At 38.3% G+C, this 26296-nt stretch overlaps 1 protein-coding gene across 17 annotated transcripts in view; it reads right to left on the reverse strand.

Annotated features, from left to right (window-relative positions):
- The window catches only part of EFCAB5 (EF-hand calcium binding domain 5), a 187732-nt gene that overhangs the window by 37735 nt on the left and 123701 nt on the right, over window positions 1-26296 (reverse strand). For 16 of the 17 annotated variants that reach the window (XM_078437557.2, XM_078437554.2, XM_078437552.2 and 13 more), the window contains 5 exons: window positions 25124-25987; window positions 23365-23439; window positions 23173-23265; window positions 21458-21672; window positions 14692-14848 (listed from right to left, as the gene is read on the reverse strand). In XM_078437557.2, coding sequence (XP_078293683.1) covers window positions 14692-14848; window positions 21458-21672; window positions 23173-23265; window positions 23365-23439; window positions 25124-25987 — 1404 coding nt within the window. The remainder of the gene's footprint in view (window positions 1-14691; window positions 14849-21457; window positions 21673-23172; window positions 23266-23364; window positions 23440-25123; window positions 25988-26296) is intronic. The other variant, XM_078437562.2, reaches the window with a different exon arrangement.

Consider the following 26296-nt stretch of genomic DNA (forward strand, 5'->3'; position numbering starts at 1 on the left):
GTAATACTCCATTGTATACATACACCACATCTTCTTTATCCATTCATCCATCCATGGACATTTGGGTTCTTTCCATACTGTGGCTGTTGTTGATAGTGCTGCTATAAACACGGGCGTGCATGTGTCCCTTCGAAACAGCACACCTGTATCCCATGGATAAATGCTTAGTAGTGCCATTGCTGGGTCGTAAGGTAGTTCTATTTTTAGTTTTTTGAGGCACCTCCATACCGTTTTCCAGAGTGGCTGCACCAGCTTGCACTGCCACCAACAATGCAAAAGAGATCCTCTTTCTCCGCATCCTCGCCAACATCTGTTGTTGCCTGAGTTGTTAACGTGAGCCATTCTGACAGGTGAAGGTGGTATCTCATTGTGGTTTTGATTTGGATTTCCCTGATGATGAGTGATGTGGAGCATGTTTTCATGTGTCGGTTGGCCATCTGGATGTCTTCTTTGGAGAAGTGTCTATTCATGTCTTTTGCCCATTTCTTCACTGGATTATTTGTGTTTTGGGTGTTGAGTTTGATAAGTTCTTTATAGATTCTGGATACTAACCCTTTATCTGATACGTCGTTTGCAAATATCTTCTCCCATTCTGTCGATTGCCTTTTAGTTTTGCTGATTGTTTCCCTTGCTGTGCAGAAGCTCCTTATTTTGATGAGGTCCCAGTAGTTCATTTTTGAAAACCACAAGAGACTCTTAATGATAGAGAACAAACTGAAAGTTGATGGAGGGAAGTGGGTGGGAGATTGGCTCAATGGGTGATGGGCATTAAGGAGGGCACTTGTTTTGATGAGCACTGAGTGTTCATATATATATGTGTGCGTGCGTGTGTGTATGTATATATATATATATATATATATAGTTTTATGGGACTTATTTTTTTTAATGTTTTTATTTATTTTTGAGACAGAGAGAGACAGAGCATGAGCAGGGGAGGGGCAGAGAGAGAGGGAGACACAGAATCTGAAACAGGCTCCAGGCTCTGAGCTGTCAGCACAGAACCTGATGCGGGGCTCGAACTCATGAATCGCGAGATCATGACCTGAGCCAAAGTCAGACGCTTAACGACTGAGCCGCCCAGGTGCCCCGGGACTTACTTTTTTATTCCACATCATGCTACCATATCCATCCATGTTGTTCCTGTAGCTGTGATTCATTCATTTTCACCACTGTATACTATGTCATTCTGTGTGTATACCACCATTGATTTATCCTCCTGTCAGTGGGCATATAGGTTGTCTCCAGTGTTTTGCTATACATGTCTTCCAGTATGCATGTGCAAGTTTCTTTGACATTCATTATAAATTAATAAGTCATAGGGTATGTACCCTTCTTGTTTACATTTCAAAATCTCTCCTTCCTGAAGAAGGCTCCCACCACGATATCTCCTTCCTTTGGAAGACAAGCATCTATTCTATACCATATGTTTGACAATTAACAAATACTGCCTATTATTTTTGGTCCTCCTACTGATGAAGGTTTCTCATTTTTGTGGTTGGACTTTTGTTGATTTTTTTCTGAGTTTATACTATTTATTTATTTATAAGTTTATTTAAATTTTAGTTAACATACAGTGCAATTTAGTTTCAGGAGTGGAATTCAGTAATTCATCACTTACATACAACACTCAGTGCTCTCATCAAAACAAGTTTCCTCCTTAATGCCCATCACCCATTGAGTCAATCTCCCACTCACTTCCCTCCATCAACTTTGTTTGTTCCCTATCATTAAGAGTCTCTTGTGGTTTTGTTTCCCCTCTCTTCTCTTTTTTCCTCCTCTTTCCATATGTTCATCTGCTTTGTTTCTTAAATTCCACAAATGAGTGCAATCATATGGTATTTGTCTTTCTCTGATTGAGTTATTTCACTTAGCATAATACATTCTAGCTAGCTTCATCCACATCTTTGCAAATGGCAAGATGTCATTCCTTCTGATGACTAATATTACATTGTATAGATATACATGTACATCTTCTTTTTCCATTCATCAGTCAGTGGACATTGGGCACTCTCCATAGTTTGGCTATTGTTGATAATGCTGCTATAAACATTGGTGTGTATGCACCCTTTCAAATCTGTATTTTTGTATCCTTTGGGTAAATACCTAATAATGTAATTTTGATAGGGATTGCATTACAAGTGTAGATTGCTTTGGGTAGTATAGACATTTTAACGATGTTCTTCCAATCCATGAGCATGGAATTCTTTTCCATTTCTTTGTGTCCCTTTCAATTTCTTTATACTTTTCAGAGTACAGATCTTTTACCTCTTTAGTTAGGTTTATTCCTAGGTAACATTGTTTTTGATGCAATTGCAAATGGAATAGATTCCTCTATTTCTTTTTCTGCTGCTTCATTATTGGCATATAGAAATGCAACAGATTTCTGCATGTTGATTTTATATCCTGTGACTTTGCTATATTCACGTATTAGTTCTAGCAATTTTTGGTGGAGTCTTTCAGGTTTTCTACACAGAGTATCATATTATCTGCAAATAGTGAATGTCTGACATCTTCCTTGCAATTTTTATGCTCTTTATTTCTTTTTGTTGTCTCATTGCTGAGGCTAAGACTCCCAGTACTATGTTAAATAGTAATGGTGAGAGTGGACATCCTTGTCTTGTTCCTGACCATAGGGGAAAGTTTTTCTCATTGAGGATTATATTAGCTGTGGGTCTTTCATACGTGGCTTTGATGATGTTGAGCCATGTTCCATCTATCCCTACTTTGTTGAGGGTTTTTATCAAGCATGGATGGCATATTTTGTCAAATGCTTTTCCTGCATCTGTTGACAGGATCATGTGGTTCTTATCCTTTCTTTTATTAGTGTGGTGTATCATGTTGATTGATTTGCAAATATTGAACCAGCCCTGCATCACAGAAATAAATCCCAGTTGATCATGGTGAATAAGTCTTTTAATGTATTGTTGGATCCAGTTTGCTAGTATCTTGTTGAGAATTTTTGCATTCATGTTCATCAGGAAAATTGGCCTGTAATTCTCCTTTTTAGTGGGTCTTTGTCTAGTTTTGGAATCAGGGTAATATTGGCCTCAGAGAATGAATTTGGAAAGTTTTTCTCCCATTTCTATTTTTTGGAACAGTTTGAGAAGAATAGGTATTAACTCTTCTTTAAATATCTGATAGGATTCCCCTGGGAAGGGATCTAGCCCAGGACTTGTTTGTTGGGACATTTTTGATTACTGGTTCAATTTCTTTGCTGGTTATGGGTCGGTTCAAATTTTGTATTTCTTTCTGTTTCAGTTCTGGTAGTTTGTGAATTTCTAGGAATTTTTCCATTTCTTCCATATTGTCCAGTTCGTTGGCATATAGTTTTTCATAGTGTTCTCTTATTCTCTTATAATTGTATTTCTGTGGTGTTGGTTGTGATCTCTCCTCTTTCATTTGTGATTTTATCTATTTGGGTCCTTTCTCTTTTCTTTTTGATAGGTCTGGCTAGGGGGTTATCAACTTTGTTTATTCTTTCAAAGAACCAGCTCTTAGTTTTGTTGATCTGTTCTACTTTCTTGTTTGTCTGTTTCTACATCATTTATTTCTGCTCTAATCTTTATTATTTCTCTTCTGCTGGCTTTAGACTTTATTTGCTCTTCCTTTTCTAGCAATTAGGTGCAAGGTTATATTGTTGATTTGGGACCTTTCTTGCATCTTGAGATAGGCCTGAATTGTAATATACTTTCTTCTTAGGACTGCCTTTGCTGCATCCCAAAGGGTTTGGACTGTCATATTTTCATTTTCATTGGCATCCATGTATTTCTTTATTTCTTCTTTAATTTCCTGGTTAACGCATTCATTCTTTAGTAGGATGTTCTTTAACCTCCATGTATTTGAGGGCTTTTCAAATTTTTTCTTGTGGTTGATTTCAAGTTTCATAGTGTTGTGATCTGAAAGTATGCACGGTATGATCTCAATCTTTTTGTACTTATTGAGGACTGGTTTGTGACCCAGTATGTGATTTATTCTGGAGAATGTCCCATGTGCACTAGAGAAGAATGTGTATTCTGCTGCTTTTGGATAAAATGTTCTGAATATATCTGTTAAGTCCATCTGGTTCAGAATGTCATTCACAGCCATTGTTTCCTTGTTGATTTTCTGCTCAGATGATCTGCCCATTTCTGTAAGTGGAGGGTTAAAGTCTCTTAGTATTATTATCAATGAGTTTCTTTATGTTTTTAATTAATTAATTTATATATTTGGGTGTATCAAGTTGGAGGCATAAATATTTATAATTGTTAGTACTTTGTCTTTAAAAATTTTTTAAATGTTTATTTATTTATTTTGAGAGAAAGAGAGAGAGAAAGTGTGTGTGTGTGTGTGTGTGTGTGTGTGTGTGTGTGTGTGTGAGATTGGGGGAGGGGTAGAGAGAGAAGGAGACCAATAATCCCAAGCAGGTTCCACACTGTCAGCATAGAGCCTGATGCAGGGCTTGAACTCACAAAGTGTGAGATCATGACCTGAGCCAAAATGAAGACTTGGACACTTAACTAACTGAGTCACCTAGACACCCCTATAATTGTTAGTACTTCTTGATCAATATACCCCTTAATTATGATATAATGTCCTTATTCATCTCTTGTTATTGTCTTTGTTTTAAAATCCAGTTTTTCTGATATAAGTATGGCTACTCTGGCTTTCTTTTGATGTCCATTAGCATGATAGATGGTTCTCCATCTCCTCACTTTCAATCAGAAGGTGTCTTTAGGTCTAAAATGAGGCTCTTGTAGGAAACATATAGATGAGTCTTGTTTTTATCAATGCTGATACCCTCTGTCTTTTGATTGGAGCATTTAGTCCATTTACATTCATAGTGATTTTTGAAAGACATGAATTTAGTGCCATTATTTTACCTGTAGAGTTGTGGAGTCCTCCTTAAAATTTCTTGCAGGGCTGGTTTAGTGGTCATGAACTCCTTTAGTTTTTGTTTGTCTGGGAAACTCTTTTTATTTCTCCTATTCTGAATGTCAGCCTTGCCGGATAAAGAATTCCTGGTTGCATATTTTTCCCATTCAGCACGTTGAATATTTCCTCCCACTCCCTTCTGGCATGCCAAGTTTCAGTGGACAGGTCTGCCTCTAACCTTATGTGTCTACCCTTGTAGGTTAAGGAACTTTTGTCCCTAGCTGCTTTCAGAATTCTCTCTTTATCTTTGTATTTTCAAATTTCACTATGATATGCCATGGTATTGTTCTATTTTTGTTGATTTTGAGTGGCATTCTCTGTGCTTCTTGGACTTGAATGCCTATCTCCTTCCCCAAATTAGGGAAGTTCTCAGCTAAAATTTGTTCAAATAAACCTTCTGCCTCTTTTTCCCACTCTTCTTCTTCTGGGACTCCTATGATATGGATATTGTTTTTGCTTTCTAGAATCACTGAGTTCCCTAAGTTTCCCTTAGTAATCTATTAGTTTTCTTTCCCTCTTCTTTTCAACTTAATTATTTTCCATAAATTTATCTTCTATATCACTTATTCTCTCCTCTGCTTCTTCAATCCTCATTGTGAATATATCCAGTTGGTTTTGCAACTCCGTTATAGCATTTTTAATTTCAGCCTGACTAGTTTTCAGATCTTTGAGCTCTGGAGGATGGGTTTCTCTGGTGTCTTTTATGCTTTTTTCAAGCCCAGCTAGTAGTCTTATGACTATTGTTCTAAATTCCTTTTCAGATATATTGCTTATATCTATTTTGAGCAAGTCCCTGGCTGTGATTTCTTCTTGACCATTCTTTTGAGGAGAATTCCTCCCACTTGTCATTTTGGCTAAGTTTCTGTCTTTTGCATGTTTTGAAAGCTTGCTATGTTTCCTTCACCTGAGAATAATACTGTATTAAAAAGGGGTAGGGGCGCCTGGGTGGCGCAGTCGGTTAAGCGTCCGACTTCAGCCAGGTCACGATCTCGCGGTCCGTGAGTTCGAGCCCCGCGTCGGGCTCTGGGCTGATGGCTCGGAGCCTGGAGCCTGTTTCCGATTCTGTGTCTCCCTCTCTCTCTGCCCCTCCCCTATTCATGCTCTGTCTCTCTCTGTCCCAAAAATAAAAATAAAAAACGTTGAAAAAAAAAATTAAAAAAAAAAAAAAAAAAAAAAAGGGGTCATACACTGTCAAGAGCCTGGCACTTTAGGAAGTTTTTTTGATGTATGCTGTTTACCCTCTGCTGTTGCATTTTGGCTGCTCTTTCCCACTTGTCAGTCCTCTACAGAGCTCCTCCTTGCTTACAGTTGGGAGTATTTGGATATTCAACTAGGCGTGCTTTGATTTGTCTGTTAAAATGAGCCTCGCACCTGCCGCACTATCTCCTTCCGACCAGGGAGATCCTTCTGCCAGTCCACAGATTGATTTCCTGGGTGCTCCAAGTGACCTGACCTCAATACAGCTGTGTTTGAGGAATGAAGAAGGCCCAAGGTCCCCCTAATTCTCCGTCATCTTAACTTCTCCCCTCTAGTGTGAACTTTTGTTAATTTTTGCTCTATCACATCCATTCGTCTTTCTATTACTAGTATCCCAAATTTTGTTTTGGGGAAACTACTCCATTCTCATCTCACTTCGTTTGTTTGAGTAGGATTCCAATCATGGTTCTAGAGATGTAGCATGCATCTCAGGCCTAAACCAGTCAGGACATTCTATTCCTTCAGGCAGAGTGGTTGGTTTAGTCCAGACTAATGCCAAACTCTTTGCTAGCAAGAGGATATTTTCCTTTTTATTCCCACTGGACTGGAGGATGTGAGATTGTACCTGGACTCAACAAGGGGGAAGGCTGTATGAAGATGAGTCAAAACATAGAAAAGAGCAAGATCAGACTGAAAAAGAAAAAGAAAGAAGCAGACACTTGTCCTCATGTCATTATTTGAACTCCCAAATCTGTGTTCTGAACTAGCCCTGGACTTTTCTATCATATGAACCAATAAAGTTTTTTTTTGTTTGTTTAACCACTCTAGGCTGGGCTTCCTATTACTTGAACTCAAAGGGTCCTAACTGATATAGTCTTGAATTAAATTAACTTGTGGGTTCTTCCTCTTCCATTTCCTCCTCCTCCTCCTCCTCCTCCTCCTCCTCCTCCTCCTTCTCCTCCTCTTTTTATTCCTTTCCCTTCTTGAACAATTAGGTCCTAAAGCCATTGGTGAGGTAAGGCATGGTAAGCATTTGCTCCTGGTCAAAGTAAGCCCAGTGGCGCAGAATAGGGTAGCAGAAATCCCGTGGGGTAAGGAGGGCATTGTTCAGGAAGTGATAGGCATGGGTTGTCAGAGCCTGAGCAGGTGAGGATGTTACCCAGGTGCAAGGGCAATCTCAGCCTATGTGAGTCAAGAGGGTGGCCCTGCAGAGGTGGTTTGGCTTGGGGTGTGAGAACCCAAGCAGGATGAAGAGGATACCCACATGGGGTAGATGCCCAACATGGGGTATTAGGCCTGAGAAGAGTGAGAAGGGTATCCAAATGGAAGGACAGCTTGATTTTGGAAGTCAGAACATAAACAGAGTGAGGAGGGTGTCTGTGTATAGGGGCAGCCCAGCATGGGGAATCAGGACCCAAGCAAAATGAGGTCTTCCAGGTAGGACTTAGCTCAGCATGAGGAATCAGAAGTTTGATTAAGGAGAGCATCTACATGAAAAGGTCTCTTGTCACAGAATGCCAGAACTTAAGGGGATGTATGAGAGGCATCCTCGTGAGGTGTGTGTGTGGGGGGAATGTTGTGGGATGTTAGAGCCTGAGCAGAGTAAGGAGGGCAACTGGGGGAAGGGAGATTAATACAGGGTGTTGAGACTTAAGTGTAGTGAGAAGGAAAGAACATCAGTGTGGGGGAGAGGACAGTGTGATGGGAGATTAGTTCCATACAAGAGGACTGATTAGATAAATAAACAAATTTAGGATAATACAAGCAAGAGAGAAGAAGAGAGCTACAAAAAGGGAGAAAACTAGAATGAACTCTGTTACTATTTTGGACTTGGAGGTATGAGTGTGAACTTACAGTTATTTTTTTCTTTAAAGAGTTTACTTTTAAGTAATCTCTACACCCAATATGGGCCCCAAACCCACAGCCCTGAGATCAAGAGCCACATGCTCCACCAACTGAGCCAGGCAGGTGCCTTGAACTTACAGCTTTTAATATTAATAGATATTTACAGAGATATGTACAGATGTAAATTTTTGTGTACACACACACACACACACACACACTCCCTATGAGAAACTTGGGAGCAGGGACCTGGAAGCAATGAGCATGTATAGAACCAAGATCTTGGGATGTCTGGGTGGCTCAGTCAGTTAAGCATCCAATTTCGGCTCAGATCATGATCTTATGATTTGTGAGTTCAAGCCCCCACATTGGGTAAGCTGGAGCCCTGCTCTGGGCTCTGCACTCTCTCTCCCTTTCTCTGTGCACCTCATGGGATTCTCTTTCTCTCCCTCTCTCTGCCCCTCACTCACACTCTCTCTCTCAAAGATAAACAAATAAATACATAAATAAATTTTTAAAATCATTACAATTGTACATTAAAAAAAAAAAAGAAAAGAACCAAGATCTTGGCCTCTAAATACGATTCTCCACTAAAAGAAACCAAGGTTCCTTAGAGAAATGGGTGATTCCATGCTGGCAGTAGGAAAGTATAAGATGAATCTAGAACATCTCATTGTGCAAAGCAAGGAAGTACTCAAAGAATGATGGATACATGTTAAAAGGACACAGGAAATATTCTGTCAGTTTCTTAATATAACTAAAAATATATCTACCCTATAGCCCAGAAATCATACCGCTTGGTATTTATTATAAAAGAAATAAAAACATGTATCTGCACAAAAGATTTGTGCAAGATTGTTTATAGCATCTTTATTCATAATAGCCAAGAAATGAAATCAGTCTAAATGACTACCAGTTGAAGAATGGACTAACAACCTATAGTTTATTCATACAACAGAATACTACTCAACAAACAAACAAACAAAATAAGGAAATTGTTGGTACACAAAACAACATGTAAGAATCTCAAGAAAAAAAATATGCTGAGTGAAAGAAGCCTTACACAAAAGGGTACATACAAATGATTCCATATATATGAACTCAGAGAGATAAAACATATCTGTAGTGGAAAACAACCAGAAGGGTGGTTGTCTTGGGGATTGGGTGGTGGGGATTGAGTGAGAAAGAGGCATGAGGGAACTTAGTGTTCTATATCTTAATAGGGGTATTGGATACACAATCTATGTATTTGCCAAAACTCAGTGAATGTACACTTAAAATTTGTGTTTCATTTGTTTAATTTTACCTCAAAAGAAAAAAAGCTGTTAACATATATTGAATTCTAATTAAAGATACACATGCCGAAGTGTTTAGGGAGGAGTGTATTGGGGTCAGCAATTTATTTTGAAATGTATAAAAAAATAAGAGAAATGGAGGGATAAAGAGATGAATAAATAATTTTTAAAAGTGTAATAAAATGTTAATGATAGAATCTAGGTGATGGATATATAGGTGTTCACTATAAAATTCTCTCAGCTTTGCTGTATGTTTGAAATTTTTCATAATAGAATATTGGAGGGAAGGGGAAGACATAAAATTCAGACTGAAAGGACTCCCATTGGTCAAATCTGAGACAATAGGAACATTAAAATAAATAATGATAGTGTTGGATTACAACATGTTGAATAAAATAGGAAACCATGAATACATACTGTTATAACAAATAAATAAAAAGTTTGATAAGGAAGAGAATGTTTCTGGGGCACCTGGCTGGCTCAGTCAGTAGAGTGTGGGATTCTTAATCTCGGGGTTGTAAATTCAAACCCCACATTGGGTGTAGAGATTACTTAAAAATAAAATATTTAAAAAGAAAAAAAGGGAAAGTTTCTATGATTTCAAATTACAACCACAAAAAAAAATCTATTAATTACAAAGGGAGAAAGAGTAATTTTTAAATGGAAGGGACTGATAGATATCATCTTTAAAAATTTTTTTTAATTCCAGTGTAGTTAGCATACAGTGTTACATTGGTTTCAGGTGCAACATAGTGATTAAACAATTCCATATGTTACTCAGTGCTCATCAAGATAAGTTCGTCTTTAAGGCCCTTCAGCTACTATTTCACCTAGCCGCGCCACCGCCCCCCCTCCCCAACCATCTATTTGTTCTCTATAGTTAAGAGTCTATTTTTCGGCTTGTCTCTCTCTCTTTTCTCCCCTTTGCTTGTTTGTTTTGTTTCTTAACAAATTATGGCTGAATTATTCAGCTATATAAAAGAATGAAATCTTACCATTTGCAACAACACGGATGGAGCTAGAAAGTATAATGCCAAGTGAAATAAGCCCGTCAAAGACAAATACCATAAGATTTCACTTGTTTATCCATTCATCTATCATGGACACTTGTGCTGCTTCCATAGTTTGGCTATTGTAATAATGCTGCAATAAACATAGGGGTGCATGTACCTTTTTGAAATAGTGTTTTTGTATTCTTTGGGTAAATACCCAGTAGTTTGATTACTGGATTATAGGGTAGTCCTATTTTTAATTTTTTGAAGAACCTCCACAGACATCATGTTATTATCATGGGACTTCTGCTAGGATTCAATGAGAAGAACATAGCATCACTTACGTGACATTCCTGGTAAAGATGAATAATCTGAATTTAATCATAAGGAAACATTAGACCAACCTAAAAGGAGGACATACTATAAACAAACAGCCTATAATCTTCAAATTGTCAAAGACACGACAATCAAGGAAAGACTGAAGAGTTTCTTAAAGATCCCTTGTTGCAGAGTAAAGAAACAGCAGTTGTTTTACACTAACTACTTGTCCGGTTTTCAGTTTCTTTAAAAAACACTATGTGGGATGCCTGGGTGGATCAGTTGGTTAAGCGTCCGACTCTCGATTTCAGCTCAGGTTATGATCTCACAGTTGGTGGGTTTGAGCCCCTCATTGGGCTCTGCGCTGACAGTGTGGAGCCTGCTTGGGATTCTCTTTCTCTCCCTCTGCCCCTCCCCTGCTTGCTCTTTCTCTCAAAAATAAATAAATATTAAAAAAAAAAAAACACTATGTGAGTTTTTCAATGAGATTTTTCTGAATAAACATGGTTCATAAGTGTTCAAGATTTCTGGAATTTGGTTACAAAATGCATCACAAAAATTTCATAACATTTTATTTTATTTTATTATTTTTTTTTTAAATATGAAATTTATTGTCAAATTGGTTTCCATACAACACCCAGTGCTCATCCCAACAGGTGCCCTCCTCCATACCCATCACCCACCCTCCCCACCCTCCCACTCCCCATCAACTCTCAGTTTGTTCTCAGTTTTTAAGACTCTCTTATGTTTTGGCTCCCTCCCTCTCTAACCATTTTTTTTTCCTTTCCCTCCCCCATGGTCTTCTGTTAAGTTTCTCAGGATCCACTGACGAATGGACAAAATTTCATAACTTTAAGAGAGTTAAATGTCCTACTTATATAGAAATTTTTATATTAAAGTAAATTTTATCATTTAATAGGAAATTAGAGGGTATATATATCCAGAAATGTTAACAGCTATTCCATGGGAAGTAATGGGGAAAGAGTGATCTATTCCATTAAGTTCTACAGTGTAGACAGGTCACATGTTTTACAGATTTTATATGTAATATTTCTCCTCTAAAGATTGAGCTGTATTAGACAAGAATAAACAGGGAAATTACCAGCTAAAAGTTTCAAGTTGCCCCCTCTATATAGACAACTTCCATTTTGAGAATACCAGCAGAAACATTTATAGACACTTCTAATTCTGTGGCTTTATCCTATTTCTCCAATTTTTATCCAATTTTTAATCTTGGACACAGAAATAGATAAGAAGGGTAGAGCAAAACAAAACAAAATGAAACAAAGAGCTATTTGAAGATTTGCTGATCAGTTATTAGCTAATGTTTGAATTTGGAATTTTCTCCCTTTTTAAAAGAAGCTAAATCTGCCTTTCTTCTTCCATATGGCCATCAGCTCAGCAATCATCTCCTCAGGCCAGGTGGCTACCAACATGTGTTCAGAGAGAGTCATTTTGTATAAGCCTACCCTTGCAGGGAATAATTTGTTCTTCCTGCTTGCAGAAATTTATTTCTGGCAGCAGTTTCTGTCTCCTCATTACTTTCCTCATTCTCATTTGCTGGGCTTAACCCATTACATTTTATACTTTCTACCTATCCCTACTGCTGTACTTCACTCATATATATTGGAACTTCTTTATAATGTCATCCTCAGGTTTCTTAAATTCTAGAAATTATCACGTCTAACTCCTTCATTTTACAAATGAGGACCCCTGAATCTATTGAGGTTCAGTAACTTCTCTTTGGTCCTGTGACCATTAAGTGAAAGATCCAGTATTGGAACCCAGCTCTCCTGACCATTGTGTGGTGTTTTCCTCTATAGAACATGGTTTTATATTACAAAATTTTCCCACTTTATAAGTGGAAACCATCTCATTGTGCCCTTTGAAATTCCATTCTTTGGATGCAGTCTAAGACAAGTAGTGTAGTTTAATGTCAGGTTTGCAGAAGATGTAGTGAATGAAGAACACATGACAATTGATAAACTTAGGTACATTTGAAGATAAACGAATACAATAATTTTTTAAAAGGTTGAAGAACTTAACTAACCCTGATCATTCTTTCTTTCACTTACTATACACTTTAAGAATTGGAAATCTAATATGCAAGAGTCACCAGATAAATCCTTAAACCCAGTAAAAAGCAAAATCATTTATACTAGAATCTAATCAAATGAATGAGGAAACTTATTATACTAGAATAAGAATTTTAGTAACTTTTTATTGGGAAGTTTGATCAGAAGAGAAAAATGTAGTATAGGACAAGAAAAGTCATTAAGGAGAATTTAGTGGTTAAGTTAGTAAATTCAGGAGAAACTTGCAAGCCAGACCGACTTGAGAGATGAATCGGACCTTGTAGAGGCAGAAAGATACAACAAGAAGAGAAAATAGGCAGAATTGAGGAATGCTTTGGATTTTTTTAACCCCAAGAGTGAGGGTAGCTAGGCACATGGAAGGAATCTAACTAGATAAGAGTTAAGGTCTTGGACAAAGCACTCTACAACACAATACACTCCTGATAGCTCTGACATTTTCTACACTTCCCACCAACAATGTACGAGGGTTGCAACTTCTCTACATCCCTGTCAACACTTGCTATTTTTCTATTTTTAAAGTATACAACATAAGTAACAAAAGCAAAAGTAAATAAGTGAAGTACATTGAACGAAGAGGATTCTACACAGCAAAAGAAGCAATCAACAAAATGAAAAGGAAACCTACAGAATAGAAGATTTTTGCAAATCCTATATCTGATAAGGGGTTAAAATCCAAAATATATAAGGAACTCATGCACCTAAACAGAAAAAAAAATTTAATAATGGGCAAAGAAACTGAATTTTCCAGAGACATGCAGATAACCAAAAAGTGCATGAAAAGATGCTCAACATCACTAACAATTAGAGAAATGCAAATCAAAGTCACAATGAGATGTCATATCACACCTGTCAGAGTTGTTGTTATCAAAAAGACAAGAGATAACAAGTGTTGGCAAAGATGTGGAGAAAAGGGACCCAGTGTGCACTGTCGGTGGGAATGTAAATTGGTACAACTACTATAAAAAACAGTATGGATGTTTCTCAAAACATTAAAAATAGAGGTGTCTGGGTGGCTCAAGTCAGTTGAGCATCTGACTCTTGATTTTGGCTCAGGTTGCAATTCCATGGCTGTGGGATCGAACCTACGTTGAGTTCCATGCTGAGTGCTGAGCATGGAGCCTGCTTAAGATTCTCTCTCTCTCCCTCTGCCCCTCTCCCTCACTTGTGCCCTCTCTCTTTCTCTCTCAAAACAAACAAATAAAAAACATTAACAAAATAGAGTTATCATATTGTCCAGCAATTCCACTTCTGAGTATCTAATGGAAAGAGATGAAATCACAATCTCGAAGAGATACCTGAATCACCATGTTCATTGCAAAATTATTCACAATAGCCAAGGTATGAAAAAAAACTAACCATCAGTGAATGAATGGATAAAGAAAGTGTGATTCACACACACACACACACACACACACACACACACACACGAGTATTAGTCATCCATGAAAAAGATAGAGTGTTGCCATGGATGGATCTTGAAAGCATTATGCTGAGTGAAATCAGACAAAGAAGGACAAATACTGTGTGATATCACTTATATGTGGAATCTAAAAAAGCCAAACTGAGAATGTCAAATGATGGTTCTTAGGGGATGGGGTTGGAGGAAATGGGGGATTGTTGGTCAAAGGGTATAAACTTGCTATAAGATGAATAAGTTCTGTGGATCTAATGTACAGCATGGTGATTATAGTTAACAATATTATATACTTAAATTTGCTAAGAGAATAGATCTCACATGGTCTCACCACAAAAAAGAAATGGTAATTATGTGAAGTGATAGAGGTGTTAACTAATGCTGCTGTGGTAATCATTTCAGAGTATATAAAGATATCAGACCAACACATGTACACTTGAAACTTACACAACATTATATGTTAGTTTTATCTCAATAAAACTGAAAAAATTATAGCCATTCTAATAGCCGTGAAGTGGTGTCTTGTGGCTTCAAAATGAGAGTTTTAACTATGTATGACATAGTACTAGAAAACTTGAAACCAAGTTGTTACCACAGTTTTAATGAGAAAATTCTCATCTTTTTACCTTTCTTCATAGATTCTTTTTCCATTCCCTCCTTGTATGTGTACAAGAGTTCATCAACTTCATTCAGATCCAGGAAGCCTGAGCCATCACTGTCCCACTTCTGAAACAGGGCTTCTAGGAGAAGTTCCCGTCGGACTCTGGAAGCATTATGTCTAATCTAGGATAGAAACCGGATAACAAAGCACAGAAGACACACTATTTATTGTGCTAGCTGCCATCCTAGGTTTATTCCCCCCAAAGTGAAGCACTATTTCTAAAAACAGCTTTATTGAAAAAACTTGGACTAAGCATGATATTAATGGTAAAATGAAGCATTTAATGTTAATACTCTAAATACTATTTCTCTGTTTCACCTCTAGACCAAAAACAAAAACAAAAACAGGCATTCTCTGCATTGGACTAAAACACATTAACTTAGAAAGGGGGCCACACTCCTTAAGAATCTTTGATTCATTCCTTTCCACTCCCTTGCTGTTTGCTCAGGAATGTGATAAACGTATGGTATGCTTGACCTGGGTTCTTGGGGGGTGGGGAGGGGGATATGCTATGTAGTTAAGGAGGATGAGTGGCAGTGTTCAAAAAATGAAAAACAACCATGTTCAAAAATTACTTTTTATATTTAACATTGACCTAACTGGACGTTGGTTTTATTTACCTTTTAGATTTTTTACTAGATTAATTATAATATCAGTCAGATAGTAACTATTATCGGGGTGCCTGGGTGGCTCAGTCTGTTAAGCATCCAACTTCTGCTCACGTCATGATCTCTCATGGTTCATGAGTTTGAGCCTCTCGACCGTGCAGAGCCTGCTTGGGATTCTCTCTTTGTCCCTCTCTCTCTCTGCTCCTCCCCAACTTGTGTGCTCTCTCTCAACATAAATACATAAACTTAAAAAAAAATAGTAACTGTTATCTAGATTTAATCACTAAAAGAAAGTGAATATATAGAATTTGTTTAAAAGGGGGAACTGCAATTGAGGAGGCAAAAGGGATATCAACTCTAGAATTAGGTTGAGAAAACTCATGAGGCTGATGGATATGCCTGGAGAATGTAATTTACATATTTCACAAAAGAGCACATAAATTGTTTATATCAGCTAACATGTATGCATTTATCTATCACTCAAGTAAGTAGTAAGTTTTTAGGAAATATGTAATACCTGGATTCACATGAATAAAAATATATATTCAAATCATAATTGTACTTCTAGGTATGTGCACTTGTAAATGCATTCACAAAGCAGATAAACAGTGCACACACACACACACACACACACACACACATTTTTGCACATACACATATGTGGTCCTCAGAATCTGCTCTGCAAGCTTCAGAGGAGGAAAAACAAAGCTGTACAATAAACCATCTCTTGACACTAGCAATCATGTTATTATTAGGGGAATGAATTCTCTGGAGTGTGATCTTGGACCATTTGACAATAGAATAAAATATTTAATGACTATGCTCATTGAAATAAGATGATAAGTTTGATTGTAAATTTTTAAAAAGCCACATTAGGAGTAACTGAGGTTAGAGATTTACTAATAATAGTAACCTCACCTGTTTTATTTTATTTTTTAAGTTCATGTATATATTTTATTAAAGAATTAAAAATTTTTAATGGATACAGGTTAAAAATTTTAAGTTTATATATATATATATATATATATATATATATATATATATATATTACTAAAGAATTAAAAATTTTTAAACAGATGCATCAGGTGTATTGATGCTTTAAAGTTGTATAAAAGCAATGGGAAGGGGGCCAACAGAAGAACTGCTTATTGGGGTAGAGGCAGCATCAAAGAACTCCTGAGCCCTGTGGAGACTGATGTAACGTCACTTTGCTGAGGATCCTGACTACAGACTGAACTGTAAAATGTAGACCAGCTCTCCAGGCTGAGGAGCAGGGGAGGCAGGGCCAGTGGCTCTTACCTCTTCGGTATAGATGTCTGAGGCAGACGCCAGGGCCTGGGCTGTGTGCTCTATCTAGTAAAAAAGCCTCCATGAGGATCCTAGAGCCCAAGGTTGTAAAAGGAAGTGAAGACCTTGCATTCATATGATCCTCTCTGCCATCTCCAATGCCAAAGGGACCCAAGGTAGCTGAACATATTTAAGACTTTGTCACCCAAGTTTAAACAGATGAATGTTAGTTATAAATGGTTCCTCTACTGTACTTTGCCATTTGGAAGGTCAATCCCTAGAACTGGAGATTCTTTCAGGTCACCAAGAAGGTGCTGGTATAAGCTAGTATACATTGTTTACTGGGAGGGCATCCACTCTTGAGGTCTCTGTCAGCCCTTGGGACATGACCTCGGTCCCCTGGCACCTCAGGGGTCTGATTCTTTCATCTGACTTGATAAACCAGCTGCTGTCTTAGAGGCTCCTTCTGCCCTGCTGACACTGTCCTCAGATGTCCCCAAGGACTAGCCAGGTACTCCAGCCCCTGTTCCAAAGCATTCCTTCTCAAAGCACTTCATAGCATGGCAAACCTCCTGCTGGCTCTTACACCTCTACAACTGGCTCTCAGGGGCTTTGTCTGACAGTCCTTTCCCTGCTTCCTAAGTATTAGTATTCCTGAGGCTCAGTTCTCTGCCCTCCTTTCATGCATGCTTCCTCAGAGACTTATAAATCAAGGCATTTAAAATGGGGACATTTTATTAACAACAGTTCCTTATGAGTCTACCAGGGATGCAACAAAGGCAATCTTTCCCAGGAGCTTGGGGAAGCTGCTAGAGCATCAGGTGTTCCTGCTAGAGACAGTTTTCAAGGTCGTGCCTCATGTATACACCTCCTCCACCTGCTCCCACACAGTTCTGAGGCATTAACTCTGGGACTGTCTCATGGGCCTGAGGGCTAACCCAATTTTGTCAGGCAAAAGGAGGGCTGGGAGCACCTGGGTGGCTCAGTCAGTTGGGTGTCTAACTTCAGCTCGGGCCATGATCTCATGGTTCATGAGTTCGAGCTCTGCATCGAGTTCACTGATGTCAGTGCAGAGCCCACTTTGGATCTTCTGTCCACCCCCCTCCCCCCAGCTCTGCCCCTTCCCTGCTTGTGTTCTCTCTCTCAAAAATAAATAAATCTTAAAAAAAAAATAGGGCTGAACAGAAAGGCCTGCAGCAGCTGGCTTTTTTTTTTGTCCTCTGCTAGGTTTGGTGGTCCTTTACCAAGCAGTCACTGCTTGCAGCTGGGGTGATCATTGGTGCCAGTTGGCCCTTCTCACCTCTACTCCCAAGTAGGAAGGTAACTTCCTCTTTCCAGGCACCTTCCCGGGGACTGGGACTGGGAAAACTCCATCATTCAGTCTGGTTATGAAGCTCAGTTTTAAAAAGTTCTGAACCATAACAGGCAGGAATGAACCAGAGCACATAAAGCCACTTTACACAACTTCTGTATGCTACTGGAGGGGTGGTCAGAGGAGTGGCAGCAGGGGCCTCTGCCTCTCCTTACAAGGGCATCCCTGATCACCCTTACCACTCTCATGTCCTTCACCCAGCCCTGCCCTGCAAAGCATTCCAGACTTTTGGAGATCACTGCCAATGCTTGAAAAGCCCAGACAGAACTGAAGACAAGAGCCTGGGTATCTGAGGTCATCTAGTCACCTCTCATTGGTGGGGACCCTCACTGTCTTTGCTTCCAACAGCTCTGAATACACCAGAACTCATTCATTTAACAAGGGCTATGGGTCTGCACAGGCTTCATCGGTGACTCATGCATATCTGCCCCCACTGTCCCATGAGATGATGACATGGCATTTCTCTCTGTCTCAGCACCGTATGCCCTAGGAATGTGCTGTCTGTTAGGGAAGATGGGGCAGATAAAAATAAGTTAAAAGGCGCTCATTATCCAAAAAGAACTGAGATCTGAAAAGGCTTCTCTGAGTCAACCTACTTAAAATGGAGACCAGAGTGGCATACAATAAATGGTAGAAAAGGTTTGATTGGAACTTCTTGCAAAATAAAACTACTAAACCTAGTATCGCTTAACAAAATGTAATTGCAACTATGGGATAATTCGTAGAACAAAATTATTTTAAGTATATTTCTTACCTAAAATTATATGATTGCCCAATAGGACACCATTTCCATAGGGCAATCAGTCATTTTTGCAAAAGTTAGTCAAGGACTTCCTCAGTTTTCCTGAAGGCCTCTCTCTCTCTCTTTTTGTTATTTACATTTAAGTTAGTTAACATGAAGTGTAGTCTGGCTTCAGGAATAGAAAGAACCCAGTGATTCATCTCTTGCATATGACACCCAGTGCTCATCCCGAAAAGTGCCCTCCTTAACGCTTGTCACCCATTTAACCCACACCCCCGGCCCCCCACTCCAGCAACCCTCAGTTTGTTCTTTGTATTTAACAGTCTCTTATGGTTTCCTCCCTGTTTTTATCTTATTTTTCCTTCCCTTCCCCTATGTTCATCTGTTGAGTTTCTCAAATTCCACATGAGTGAAATCATGGTATCTTTCTCTGACTGACTTACTTTGCTTAGCATAATACCATCCAGTTCCATCCACACTGTTGCAAATGGCAAGATTTCTTTATTTTTTCATTGTCGAGTAGTATTCCACTGTGTATATATACCACATCTGAAGGCCTCTCTTTATCCATTATCTCATTGATACTCAAATCACCCCCATGAAGTACCTACTTGGTTTCATGAAGTTCTTCATTTGTTAATGGACCTGACTCTCAGATCCTCATTTGCCAATGACTGCAATCATTTTGAGCAGTTTTGCAATAACACTTTCATGGCTTTATGAAATTCTAGGTTTTAAAACTTAAATTTTACTTTGACACCATTTTGTTGCATTGTCAATGTCAGAAGTTTACAACATCCCACAGTCGTAAGTATGAAATGGGCTATGATGGATGGATGGTGTTAGGTAGGGAGATGTTAAAAAAGAGACACTAAAAAAAAAAAAAAAAAAAAAAAAAAAAAAGAGACACTAGGCTTGTTCCACGCCCCATGTCAGTAAATCATGGCTTAATAATTAACCTAAGTGCACCTTCGGCTCCCCAGGCATAACCTTTAACCAGTCATCATGGAAATACCCAGTCAGCACTAGTGAGATAATCCACTTGATAGACCCCTTCTGTTCCTGTTAGAAAGGCGACCTTCCTGGAATAATGCATTCTTTAGTAATAATTTGCCTTCCCAGCCCCATTTCTGCCTTTTAAAAAACCTTGCAGCCCTTCAGAGCTCCTTTCTATTGCTGGATGAGATGTTGCTGAACTCATGAGTTGTTGAATCAAGCCAATTTGATCTTTAAAGTTACTCAGTTGAATTTTTGTTGTTTAATAATGTCTATGTGGAAAGTAATTTTTTAAATGGTCAGTTGTTTGGAGAATACTTTTCATGTCTGGTGACGATGACTTTAGCTTTCCTCTACAACTTTATTATTTTTTAAAATAATTTTTTAAAGTTTATTTTATTTATTTTGAGAGAGAGAGAGAAGAGAGCACACAGCAGGGGAAGAGAGTGAAAGAGAGAGAGAGAATCCCAAGCAGGGTCTGCACTGTCAGTGCAGAGCCTGATGTGGGGCTCAAACTCATGAACTGTGAGATCACGACCTGACCCAAAATCAAGAGTCAGACCCTGAACTGACTGAGCCACCCTGGTGCCCCTCCTCTACAACTTTAGAGGAACTTGGATACTGAGATACTTAGAATGGCTCAAAGGAGCTCAAAGGCTCTCTCTGACCAGAGAGCCCGCCTTTGAGGGGCAGCAGTGACTTCAACTGATGGTAGTACTGGGTCAGCATGAGTCAAGTCAGGAGGGCAGGTTTGGGAAACTGAGCTGGAGTGCATGGGTTAAAAGAGGCCAAGAAAGTCTATTTCAGGTTAAACACTGTTCTCAATTCTATAACTATTTAGGGTTTCTGACAAGAGAATTGAAGAAGATGATAATAGTTAAGGTTTATTATGGGTCAGGCACTGTTTAAGTACTTGAATTAACACATCTAACTCTCCTATCAACCTGGTGAGGTCATTACGATTATATCTTCATTTGAAAATAAGGCAACTGAGCCAGCATTGCTGTCAAGGCTCCGGCACAAGGTCACACAGCAAATAAGCAGCAGAACCATGGTTTGAGTCTAGGTGCTCTGCCTCCAGAAGCCATACTCCCAACCACTGCCCTATCCAGTCTCTCCTTAGTCAAGGCCAGCTGGGAGTGAGTGCTAGGAGGATTAAGTGGGAAAAACAGTAAGAGGCCATGTGCAGGATAAAAGGCCTAAATCAGAGTAGAGAAGGCTGAGGAGCAATTCCAAAGGGACCCTTAATGTATTAGTGCTGTTACATTGGATTTACACAGGACTTTTTATTTCCAAAATCCAGAACCATATTACATTATGCATGAAGCAGTCCCTGTTGCAAGAAAGAATTCGCTCACTCAGTGAAATTTTCTGAATTTCTTAGGAGGAGCTCCCCCACTCAACTGCAAGACTTCCACCTCTAACACAGAGACAAATCTGCATTTAAGATCATTGGCAGCAGACACTGACTCCATCAGGGGTCAAGACAACTTCAGCCTGAAGAAGCTAGAGCCTGGGGTCTGTCTATGTGTGTGTAGCCCTAGGCTGCTCTGACCCAGGGATTGTGGGACCTGTGTTCGAGCCCCCTTAATTGCTTATTTAGGGTGTGACCTTGACCATTCTACTCTGCTTTAATTTCTCATCTGCAGGGATGTTTGTCCAGTCAACTCACAAGGCTGTTGTCGTTCTGACCTCACCTGTTTTATTGATAAATAATATTACTCACCTGTTCTAAGCCACTTATTTTCTCCTCTTTTGTTTCAACATAGCCCCTCTTAAAAAAGGATGTGAGGGTCTCACTGACACTCAGGGGGGCATCTTCACCAACAAATGTCTCCAGAAGTTGCACAAACTGGAGCAGATTGAAGGAAACTCCATTGAAAGCACTCCCACCTTTTACTTCCTTGTAAGACTGAATATTTCTGATAATTGCATGTAGGTCTATTAAGCAAGAAACATACAACAAACAGTAAAGTGAACAATTTCTTAAAGCTTAGAGAAAATATACGAGTACTTATTGTAATAAACACCTGCTACTTTTTTCCTGTTAGGAATCCATGCTCCCTTCATGAGGAAAACATCTCTTCCCCACTGTCAGTTTAGATTAATCAGGTGGCACTCAGCCTCCCCCACCCTCGTGACAAGAATGACTACGTGACATAGGTCTGGCCAATGATTTCTATATGACAGCAATGTAATCCACTACATATGCCAATGAGAATGAGCCCCAGAACTTTTTTTGGGAACTATTGGGGAAGAATCACTCTTTTTGTATTCTGATTCCTGAACTAGTAGGATATAGGCTTAGCAATACTCTTATAAATATATCTGCCACAACATGAAGAAAACTACCTAAAACTGAAAGTTACACAGAGAGGAACGGGGCTGAGAAGCAAAGATGGTGTCTCGCTGCTATTATTGAGCCCTTGGATTCATTTGTGCCTGAAGCCAGCTGTAGTCTGGACTTCACAGTTAAACAAATCTATAAATACCATTGCAATCTCTCCCCCAAAGAGTTTTGACTAATATATTTATCTTGAAGCTCAATGTTATGAAGCATATTTCATAAGATATCAGCCCAGTGACTTATGTTTGATTTATTCATCGATTCAATCATTCATGCCCTCATGCCTTCCATATGAGATTGACATGACTTGAAAATAATCACCAATGCAGTTTTTTAGGTCGTAAAGCAAAACTGAAATAAAGAAGTAAGACCAGAAGAATATGAACTAGTATAGGCCACAAGAGCTTGACCAATGCCATGCATTTTTACCAAAATATTTTGAGGATAGGAAGTTTGTTATTTGACCCAGGCTTAAATGAGAAAAAAATTTGCTGATAGGAAGAAAACAATCTTAATATGATTAGTAATCAAATATACTGCTTGTTGATGAAAGATAAAATGATAAAATAGCATTGTAGTAATATGAGTACTGGTTGGAATAATCATTGTTTAATACATGGTTTGAGAACTAAAAGTTAGTCTTTGCTCTCTCTGCTGTTGAGTAGATCTTTCTTTATAAGTCTTCAAAAACATGACATATTCTCACCTGTCTGACATGTTGAGTTATGGGACTACAAGGGAGAGGAATAGCTGGAATGATTTCCACTGAGTTCTAATATCCAATATCTGATTCCTTTTGTACACCTGTATCATAGCTTCAAAGAAGTTGTAGGGCCATGTAATGGTCAAAACAAATTATATACCAATGCATATGACTTAAGGCAGAAAAGCATTCATTAATAGCACATGCCTACATGTACACTACCACCAAAAACATCCACCTTGTATATATTTAGATCCATCAATTCAGTGACAAAATAATGCAAGGATCATCCTGCCATTGTGTCTTGGCTAAGTTCATGGGGTACCACAGTAAATTAAATTCATCAACTGGACTGCCATCTATCCTTCCTAATTTGGTTGCTGACATGTACCTGTGAACCTGGAGCTACTGTAGAGTAAGTTTGCTTGTTCTTCTTCTTCGCATTTGATATAATCCATATTCCAGTTACATGTCAAAAGTTCACCTAAAAAATATACATTCCATAACATGGACAATTTAATTTCACTTTCATAATGTTTTTGTTCTAGAGTATAAATGAAAGGAGGATTAAATGAGGAGTCACCTGACCATGACTTTCCTTCTATTTTTTGGGACTTTTCACAAGATGGATCTTTCTGAACTTCCTTTTTTGTAGTTTCTAAAAGGTATAAGAGAAAGTACCACAATGAACTGGAATTTAAATAAAAACTTGAAAAAAAAATAAAAGGCCTTCGAATTGGACATTATATATTCTATGATAAATTCCTAAGTTAATAAATGAGAAAAATGCTTTGCATACAGAACACTAAAAACTTTCTATCAGATAATTTCCCACATATGTTATATCACACTGAACCATAATGATATCACTTAATAACTCTAGTTGTCGAGAGCAGCTCTATGACAAAAGCTATTCCTGGTACCCAAATCTGGCCACTCAATATGAGGGCTACATTTCCTAGTCTCTGTCACAGCTAGGTGTCATCAAATGCCTAAATTCTGACCAGTGTCATGTGTAAGCAAGTGATGTAATGCCTATCCCTTCTTCTTTCTCCTTACCTTCTGGTCAGAATGTGGATATGTTAGTGAGCCATCCTGGACTATGTGGTTAGGGGAGACACAAGATAGGACTTGAGCCATTGCTGATTTCATGAGACTGAGCTGTCACATGACTTTTATATCAGAAGGAAAGAAACTTCTATGTTGTTTATACATTGCTATTTTGTTTTATTTTTATGTTTTTTTTAGACACTGTCATTTTGAATCACTGCTACACATAGCCAAAGTCAAGTCATCACCAATAACATCTAATTGAATAGTAACTTCACAATTTTTCTAGCTGCATCCCTCCTACACAAGGAGAGCCAGAAATTAGTGGCCCTTTTTGTGAAGAAATAAACATCATGCTGAAAAAATGAGAGATTTCAAATTAGTTAATGATAATGTAGAAACTACAACACAGGTTACTCATTTCTTAGGAGTTTTAAATAAGGATTTTCTTTGGGACCGTGGGACTTTAAAATTAAAGAGCAGAACTTTTAAAATATTCGTGCCTAACTGAGGTCTTAAACGGTATTGAGTTTGGCTCTCTAAGTTAGATTTAAAAAAAAAGGCATACATTGGAATAGGTAATTCAGAGGAAAAGTCTTTTGCAGAATAAATATTTGAAATGCAGGGTGCTTTCTGTCTTCAATGTAACCTTCAGAAATGTTTCTAGAACATATTTTATATAACTGAAAAAAGCAAGACCCATTTTATAGTCGAAACAAAAAAAATTTTGGGGGTGTCTAGGTGGCTCAGTTGGTTGAGTGTCTGATTCTTCTCTTGATTTCTGCTCGGGTCATGATCCCAGGGTCATAGGATGGAGCCCTGTGTTGAGCTCTGCACTGAGCATGGAGCCTGCTTGGAATTCTCTCTCTCCTTCTTCCCCTCTCCCCTGCTCACACACACTTTCTCTCTAGGAAAAAATTTTAAAAAAGAAATAAAATACATTTTTAAAAGTGGCTTCTAATATTACACGCTACATTTAAAACTAAAGGGCTTCTACTGCCTTTTCAGGAGTCCAGTGAAGCTTTCTATATGTAACATCACCAGATTACTTCTTTATGAATGGGCTTCCTGTGCAAAAGGAATTCTAAGTAAATTGACAACAGAAACATTCTGGTTTGCATTTAATTGATTGTTCAAGGCCTAGATGCATATTCAGTAGCTAAATATGTCTAAGGTTTGATTGATCTGATATGCCAGAAAAAATGCTAATTGAAATGATTATTTTCTGAAAAGACTTTAACAATCATTCCACAAAACAGGGAGCCAATGTCATAGAAAAACTGCATTACTACCTGAAAGATGATATTTTCTTCTTGATATTGGAACCTCCTCTTGCAGTTCAGGACTCACAAATAGTTCCTCTTCATATATTTGCTCCTGAGTCCTCTTTTCCTGTGGGAGGATTTCAGTATGTTCAAAGGAAGCAGACTCCCTAGATTTTCTACTTTCTCTGAAGATACTACCTCTTCCTGACTGTAAAGTTGAATCTATGTCCTGTTGTTTTTCTGGAATTATCTCTCCAGATGGTTCTTGTTCCGCACGTGACCCTTTGTGTGGTTCTTGTTCTGTTACTGACTCTCTGTGTGATTCTTGTTCTGAGATTGACCCTCTGTGTGGTCCTTGTGCTGCTATTGATTCTCTGTGGCGTCCTTGTTCTGCAGTTGATTCCATGTGGACTCCTTGTTTTGAAGATGATACTCTTTGTGGTGGTCCTTGTTCTGTTACTGAATCACTATATCCTTGTTCTGTTACTGAATCACTATGTCGTCTTTGTTCTGTTATTAACTCTCTACTTGATCCTTGTTCTGGAGTTGACCCTGTGTGGGTTTGTTTTGTTACTATTTCTCTGTATAGTTCTTTTTTTCCAGTAGACTCTTTGTCTTGTTCTTGTTCTTTGGTTGAAATTCTGTTTGGTTCTTGTTCTGCTGTCGTCCCTCTCTGTTGTTCTGGTGGTGTTGATTCTGTATATTCATCATGTTTATGTTGATCTTCTGGAGTTTCTAACAATTTGCTTTGGGTTTTGCTAGCATGTTTTTCAGAAAGTAATGCATTTATCTCTAAGAGCACTTTGTCAAAGTCTTCATAAATATGTTTCTGATTATCCATGTCTCCCCAGAACTCAGGCAAGTCTATCTCTTCAAATTCAATGAATGGCCCTAATGCAGAAAACAAAATATTTACTTAAACAATTGATCTTATAATGCAGAATCAGAGCCAGTAAATTAATGCAAAACAGCATTGATCACAGTAATTATAACATAGGCTTATTGTTTTAAATAAATGACAGCTTTCCCTCCAACACAAGAGGCAAAAAGATATTCAAAGGAACATAAAAGATGCTCACTACTGTAAGTTAGAAATCATCTCTTCCTAAAAGGTGTGGCTTTGGAAATGAACATGATTCTTCTTTTTCTACTTGCAGAGTTGCTTAAAACTGCCAAAACAAATATAATTTATCCAGATTT

The sequence above is a fragment of the Panthera onca genome, chromosome E1 (genome assembly GCF_046562875.1).
Source record: "Panthera onca isolate mPanOnc1 chromosome E1, mPanOnc1 haplotype 2, whole genome shotgun sequence".
In the NCBI taxonomy this organism is placed as follows: domain Eukaryota; kingdom Metazoa; phylum Chordata; class Mammalia; order Carnivora; family Felidae; genus Panthera; species Panthera onca.